The 7,895-nt window shown below is 37.8% G+C and overlaps 1 protein-coding gene across 8 annotated transcripts; it reads right to left on the bottom strand.

Annotated features, from left to right (window-relative positions):
* LOC149018219 (F-box protein At5g03970-like) lies at window positions 1-7,032 on the bottom strand. 8 transcript variants are annotated; one of them, XR_016172901.1, is made up of 5 exons: window positions 6,774-7,032; window positions 6,168-6,291; window positions 2,503-2,579; window positions 1,934-2,130; window positions 1-1,571 (listed from the first exon to the last, which is right to left on the bottom strand). XR_016172901.1 is itself a non-coding variant. In XM_089152527.1 (4 exons), exon 3 carries the CDS (start codon window positions 5,411-5,413, stop codon window positions 3,989-3,991), a length of 1,425 nt encoding a protein of 474 aa, XP_089008653.1. In that variant the 5' UTR covers window positions 5,414-5,470; window positions 6,168-6,291; window positions 6,774-7,032; the 3' UTR covers window positions 5-1,571; window positions 3,942-3,988. The 8 variants fall into 8 exon arrangements, 4 of the variants coding, with proteins under 4 accessions (XP_089008656.1, XP_089008653.1, XP_089008655.1 ...); XR_016172904.1 differs by lacking the exon at window positions 1,934-2,130; XR_016172902.1 differs by lacking the exon at window positions 2,503-2,579.
* Between the last annotated feature and the right edge of the window lie 863 nt (window positions 7,033-7,895).

Here is a 7,895-nt window from a genome sequence, read left to right as displayed (position 1 = left end):
CCTCTACAGAGAGATAAGTGTACTAATATCCAAATTTCCAACAGCACCTTCCCTCCAAAAAATTGTCAACTTTGAATTTGTTCCTTCTTAGCTTTTTCTTTCCTCTACAACAGTACAAGTTGAGCTGTTCTTGAAGACATAACAAGTTACTTGAGGTTTGAAAGGAGCATCAAATTAAAATCCATCTTAATGTGATAGTTCAAAGATCAGTTATTTGACTTGTAACAAGAATTTGCCTCTGCACTTGAAATTGTGTTCAGTTATTTCATCCATTTTAGCTGTGACTGGCAATACAAGATGCAAGATCATATTATAGATGTTAAAACAAACTGATGCCTTCGGTGGCACCATGAAGAGAGACTACCTGTTGGAACTTTTCAAACTCCATCAATGAACTGCTTCCACACTGAAGACTGACAAGACTATGAGCTTCTCACATGGAAATGAAACAAAGAGTGGTAATTCTTATTGGAAGGGAAAAAACCATCCCAGGAGGATTGGATTCTCTGAACACAGTACTCAACTGGTTTGACAACAGGTTACCTGTTTCAAGGAAATCTCACAAAAACATATGATATTTCTGCTAACCAAATGGCAACAAATATGGAGAGTGGTTTTCTGTCCTACAGCCGAGTGTGAACTCTATCTCCCCTCTTTGCAACAGGGGGAAGAAGTGTCCTTTGTTCCTTTCATATGGGGAGGAGAAAGAGACAGACTTACAGAAGTCTAAACCAAACAAATGTAATAGAAGAGAGTTTTCCTCCACTGGTGGGGAAGATTCACATACTGTCCTAGGGTTTCCCTAAACCCCTAAAGGGTTTAATATGTCCCTGAAATGCCCTCCCAATGTTTTCTTCCCACCCATCCACACACCCAGAATGAATGCTAGACTTGTAAAGGCCCCCTGAGACAAGGTGGACAAACCCAAGCTGTCAGATATGGTTGGGACCATTTAAGGTAAAACATACATTTGCATGTTCATAATCATATCTTGAATCATTAGGAAAAACTTGACATAGGAATGAGATAAGAACAAATAGAAGTTCAAATGGTCTGTAAAACCTTACATTAGATCATGTTCAATGACTCATAAGTAAGGGACATTCTAATGTCATTCTATAAGCACATAAACAACACAACGTAAAACAACTCAATAGAACTGTACGATAACATTCATAATTACTACTCTGTACTATAACATTCATAATTACTACTCTTAGGCCATAACAACTTTACATTCAAAATATATCATAACAATTCATTCAACAGTGCACGTCACGACTCCAAAACCATGGATCAGGTGGGGCTGATAACATGTAAACCCTACTAGGTACATGGCAGTTAAACCTTACCTCCTTGCCAATTATCAGAGTCCATATAATGTAATGCAGAAACATGAACTATTATCAAGGAACACTGTACAAGATCTGGACTGGACATTTATAATCTCAATCTTAAACCTCAAAATACTTGGTATGACTGGTCAATAGATAACAAAATGCTAATGACTCCTCATCATAAACTCTGGTCCTGAATTATAGTGCCATTGCTTCTTTCTTTAAACTGGTTATCTGTAGGTAATAAGATGGAATGAGCATCAGAAGTCCAGTAAGCAACATAAAACAACTATGCTACAAGCAAAAGTAACATATATCCCTGTCAGCAGCAACTTTCGTATTTCAAGGTAGAGGAAAAACAGTATAATTCCATGAGTCTTACATTTCAAGCATACTCATTCATTTTTCTTTTCATTTTGAATTTCATTTCAGTTTGAGTTCATTTCTTTCCTAGTTTAGGGCCCAAGCATAATCTATAGAAGATACACCTTATTTTTTCATCTTAAGCATATTCATATTCATTTTTCAGTAGATTTCGTTTCAGTAGAGCTCTTGTGGGCCCAAGCAAAACTAAGCATAACCTATAGAGGATGCACCTTATCTGTACCACCAAAGTGTTTCAGCCTCAAGTGTTCCCGATATTGGATTCCCATCCCAGTCTCAAGGCAGTATTCCTCATATGCTGCTACAGAGGTGGGTCAACCTAATAGGGTGCTGCTATCATTGGCCTAGACTAGATCTTTCAACCTCCGAGTTTGCGCTTTAAGCCTTCCCATTTGGACACTCCAGATACCTGCACTTACAGAACCCATGCTCATCAGCAAAATGTCTTTTATTCCGTTTTATTCTTGTCTTTCATTCATTATTCCTTTAGTTTCATTCATAAGCTTAAATCAATGTGGACAAGGCATAATAATCCACCCACCAGTCTCATTTACATGTCACATACAAAGAATAAGTATCATCCGATATGGAAATGCCAAGACATACAAGCAATTATCATTTAACTGCAATGTTTACATTCCATAGCCATAGATATTAGCCTTCATAAGCAATCATCTTATATACTAGTATACAGTGTACCACTCTAGCATTAACAAGAATAGTACACCCATTGTCAATCAGATACTAAGTACTAACCAACAGTTACAGTTATGTTACTCACCCATTCTTACTGGCAGCTTTTCCCCCCATTCCTAAATCAATCCAAAAACATGTGTTCCTTTAACTAAAGCTCCCTTCCTACAAGTGCAATAGTTGAAATCATAAGGCCCATATAATTTATTTAGGATGTACTGGTAGGTACATCAAATTTCCAGAAAAAGATAGAAATTCATCAAAACACCATTCCTGGGCCAACTGGATCACCAGTTGAAAACTAAAAGCAAACCAGACTAGCAGTGTTCTCAGACATATACCCTGGAAGCCAACCAAAATTGCCAGTTCCTATCCAGTTAGTTCAGTTCCATCTGGACCAGATTTGGCCAAACTGGACTCACTGGATAGATGAGGCAAATTTAGGTTCACCTTTTTTTTTTTTTTTTTTTTTTTGGGGGGGGGGGGGGGGGGGGGAGGGGGGAGATGACAATGTTGGGAACTTGGGATATTTGATCCCAACACAATCAATGTGAACTCAGAGCCTAAAATTGCCCATTAGCATCATTCATAACATACTAAAACAGTGACAGCGCATGATAGATAAGAAGATCAAATTATATACATCACTTTTACGTTAAAGTTCATGGTAACCCTTGGAAATCATCTTTTCATGGATTCATCCCATTAAATTTTCAATTTGACACGGTTCATACATGAATCCAAGACTTCCAAATTATTCAATAACACCCGAAAATGAAAATCCCAACCTATCTAGAAGTAATTGGACTTTAGTTACAAAAATGCTCTTCAATCTTTTTTTTTCTTCAATCCTTTCATGAATCAGCCTTGACAAGAAGCCTCTGGCCCTCTACCAACTGAAATCAATCCAAATTGGGAAGACTACATGCATATCCCCTGCCTTCTTCTACTTCAGCTCTCCTCTTCAATTGATCTCCTCTCTCCTCTCTCCTGTCTCCCTTTCCTTAGGCTAGGTTATGAAAGTAAATCAAAACCAAGCGAAACCTTGCCTCTATATATATTTGGTTCAGTTAAACCAAACCACCCTAAACCAAATTCCTATGTCAAACCAATCCTCAAGCCAAATAGATGAGATTAACCTCAACAAACCCAACTGAACCAAAACATAATCATTTCTTATAGCTCAATGAACCATTTGAGCCAAACCATAATCAATTCCAAATGAACCCATTCAATCTCAAACCAAAACCAACCCATGAACCAGATAATTAACCACCAAAGCCATAATTAATGTAATGAACCAATTGTGATTAATCCTCTAATTAGACCAACAATTAAACTATTTCTTTAATCGATTAACCAAATCATAGGACAAATAGAACTAGGCTTAACCCATATCAATGGGTCTTACCTCTAAACTTACACAATGAATAAAATAATAATTTCATTAAAATGAACCAATGTAATGGAACAAGCCTTCAAAATTATTGGAAATTAATGATTTATTTTAAAATATTTCTAACTTACTAATCCTCAATATCTTGATTCAACCAGTCATCTCTCTCACAGGAGTCCTAACAAAGCCAAAATAAAATATTGTTAGAATAAACTAATAAAGAATTGGAAGTAGGGCACCACCCAACTAGTGTGTCACAAAAAGGAAACTCATTTCTTACCAAGGGAAGTCGAGTAGGCCATGCTGGATGGTTGTAAGATAGCACCGTAAAGCGATAAAACTTGCGGACATCATAACGGTGCACGACCTCCAACTTTCCCTTCTCAATGTGATATGAGACTATCATCCCTGGCAATCCCAACAAAACAAGGTCGAGACCTGATGGATGGAGAGCCAACGGAGTGAAATGAAACTTATGCTGTTTAGGAAACTCTACCGTATAGGTATGAATAGACTGAAATATATCTGGATGTTCATCAATCATGAACTGTAGAGTGACACTGTGCTTCAGAGACCATTCAACCTGAGAAGACTGTGAGGGTCCTCCACCAGAAAGAGCCCAGATGTGGAGATTTGTCAGGTTGCTCTCAGCATAGTGCAATAGACCACCTGAGAATCCCAGGAATCCATTGCTGGGATTATCACTGCTTGTAGGCAGTGGGATGGACTGAATACAATCCCCTGGCATTACATCAAGATCATCGTTTGGAACTGAATGTGATGGCCTAGATGCCTTAAGATGGCTGAAATCAAGGGCAGCAATGCTAGAACCACCAGCATGTATATCCAACCAGTAGGCAGCCCCATTCAACAAGGTATGACAGCGAAGGGCACTAAAATAAGAAGGATAATTATGCAGTACAACCATTCTCCAATTTCCAGTCTCTGAAGAAAAGATTTCCAGAGATAGTGAACTCATATGCATATAGCGTGAGAAAAGTAAAACTTCAAATTTCATCTGGGTGTGAGAAGGTTTATAACTGTCATCATAATTGTGGACTAACTTAGCACATTGACACTGATACAACCCTTTAGGCAGAGGCAGGGCAACCCATTGCTTAGCCAACAAGTTAGACACATAGTAGTACAGGTTTCCAATCCGAGTAAATAGTAGTAAGCCATTGCAAGAATCAACAATGGAAACATTACGTTTTAAAGACCTCACTCTGTGTTGCATGACGACATGATTGTCATCACTTTCATCCTTAACACCATTGTTAAGCCGAAGAAAGTGAAGTCTCTTGTCCTCTGGAGGGCAATCTCTAAAATCATGTGCAAAAGGATCCAACTGGCAAAAGAAGCTGACGGGGTTGGTTGTATGGGTATGTGATCCACTTCCTTGTCTACCAACATACATATTGGCAAAAAAAGGATCTGAGATCAAGCGGTTCCAGCGAACGGAGACACACTTAGATCTGAAAAGCGTCTTCAAAGGGAGCCGAATGAGTATATCAGTTGCCAATTCATATCCCATAGCCAGCAGCAGATCCATATCTTCAGTGTCAGCTTTATTGTTGATTCTTTCCATCCCCTGGTTCTCCATTTTCTCCTCCAGACGCTTCAAGCAATTGCAAGAAATAAAATGCAAAAGCTGCTACAACTAAAGCAAGGGAGAAACCAATAAAAGAGATGAATATCTCAACAAGACAGGAGGCACCATAAGTGGGTCGAAGAAACCCCACTATCAGTAACCATTAAAAAGAAAACTAAGCAACCCACATTAACCACAAACATAGAACTACAAGACTGTAGAGTCTAGTTACTTAATGGGCTAACAAGCAAAAAGAAACTATGAGTGCCTAGACAAAAGCACATCCCGTACAAAATTTCTTTCATAATTAATCATGAAGAACCCTATATGGTCTGCAATTACTTGTCAGTGACAGACTGCAGTGTTGGTGTAGATACCTTATGAAGATACCTATTTCCCTGGACATGAAGTTCGTATAAAATGATTGCATAGAAGTCGGATCAAATCCACCAGTGTTCTTACAGATACCTTAGAGATAACATACTTCCTTATGCTAAGATCTTTACTAATTCTTCAGTCAAATCATCTGATAATACCTTTTTAAGAGTCAAATAAAATCAATATGAAGAGTAGTGTAATGAGCAATTTCCAATGCAGAAATTCAGAGTCCTAAACGACAATACCATCACAGTACTCTTGCAGTAGAACCAACAACTAAATTGGTTAGAAACCCAAAAGTGATGGAGTTAATTTAAATAAATTCAACAGGTAATGCCAAGAATTCTTTTTGAAAAAGGTAGACATAAAATGGAAGCATATAAAAAACCTGAAGTAGTAACGCAAAGAGGGGAGAGTCTTAGAGAGACAGATCCATAAAAGCATGGGCAGATGGAGCTCCCATAAAAGATCTTAAATTTGACAGACTAGTAGCTCCAATTTCCAGCGAAATTCTGCGTTGTCAATGAAGAGATGTAAAAGGGGTGTTTTTGTTCAAAGTGTATCATCTTCTGATACAAAATGTTAAAAACAGAGCTGATTAGTTACAGAAAAGCATGTGGATTAATGTTCATTCACTCATCCCACGCCCTTTAAGTTTAGCAAAATAACTTACATGAACCATCCAACGGATTTCATCCATTGATCAAAACAAAAGCAAGGATACGAAAACTCATAAGATTAACGCACCAAATTGAGAAATTCGTTAAATCAGCGAGTAACTACCAAAGAAACCCATCCCAAACGGCTCAAGGAAACAAGAATCCATCTAGCGGGAGACGGTTGGAGGTATCACTGTGAAGGATAAAGGGAAAACTGGACTTTGAGAAAGAGAACGCATATCAATCAATCTGAAAGGAAAACCGGAATGAAGAAGAGGAATTCTGCGTATTTCAGTCTATGTAAAGAAAAAGAATCGGGGATTGATGAGGTTTACCTGAATCTGAGATACCCAAATATTTGCCAACGGCAAGCTTCCAGCTCTCAAGCGGCACCAGTTGTCCCATGGATAGCATTTATGACCAAAATATAGATGTTTTTCGCTTTACGCTGAAACTTGAAAGAGAACCTTTATCCCAAAAATGAAGAGAACTAGGAAGTGATCTTCAAAATTTAAATTCTGTGATCTTCTGACATATTCGTAGATTAGCAAACACACATAACTGATTTTTCAACCTCAGGGGTCTCTAGACTGAAATTGTTTATCGCGTGGTGGGGTTCCCCCATCCAGATGTTCTAAGGGCGAGAATTTTTCTTTTTTTTTCTGTTTTTTTGGGTACTAGTGTTTTTTTTTTTTATTTTGAAAATGAATTCCAGTGTAAAGAATCGAATCCAAAACCTCTCAACTGAGAAGTAGGATATTTACCCTTCAATCAACCTTGCATTAGCAAAAAAAGAGAATTTTCTCTGCCTTAATAAAATTCATCTTACCAAAATTCATCTTACCTTGCTCTGAAAAAAGAAAAAAGAAAAACTTTAAAATATAACCAAAATATAATTCCTGAGATATATTGATTTACCTGAAAAGTTTCAATATAAAATTACGTGGGACATCTACAGCGACAAGTGACCAAAAATTCTATTTTAAGTATGAAATTTTCCTTCACTTCCCTCGCATTCTTCTTCCAATCCAATGAAAACTGAGCCAAACAACGGTTGAATTTGTCAAATCAAGCCCACCTCGGGATAAAATGTTACCAGACCTATTTTAAGATTCTGGCCCATTCCATTTGAAATCACGTAAAATACCCAACTACCGAACACACCGACTTCAAATTGATTCTCTTCGGTTCTTGGCGCAAGACTAGTAATCTGGGTCGTTCAAACTATTGATTCTGTGCATGTGGGCCCTTCAAGTCGTATCTGATTAAATGAACAGATTCTATGGATTTGATCACAAGTGGGCTCCATGGATTGTGCACGTGTTAACATTTTGGACTGTTGATATTAATGTCACGTGTCGGATAGGGTGAAGGAGTAGGAGATTAATGCTAAACTAACGATGCTATATTAACGTCATTTTTTATTTTTCGCCTGCAAGAAAGGAGGGAAACAAAGA

Source organism: Hakea prostrata, chromosome 4, assembly GCF_041222555.1.
Source record: "Hakea prostrata isolate BN-2017 chromosome 4, UWA_Hpros_2, whole genome shotgun sequence".
In the NCBI taxonomy this organism is placed as follows: domain Eukaryota; kingdom Viridiplantae; phylum Streptophyta; class Magnoliopsida; order Proteales; family Proteaceae; genus Hakea; species Hakea prostrata.
The sequence above is the reverse complement of the archived record's forward strand: the minus strand, read 5'-3'. Positions and strand labels throughout refer to the sequence as shown.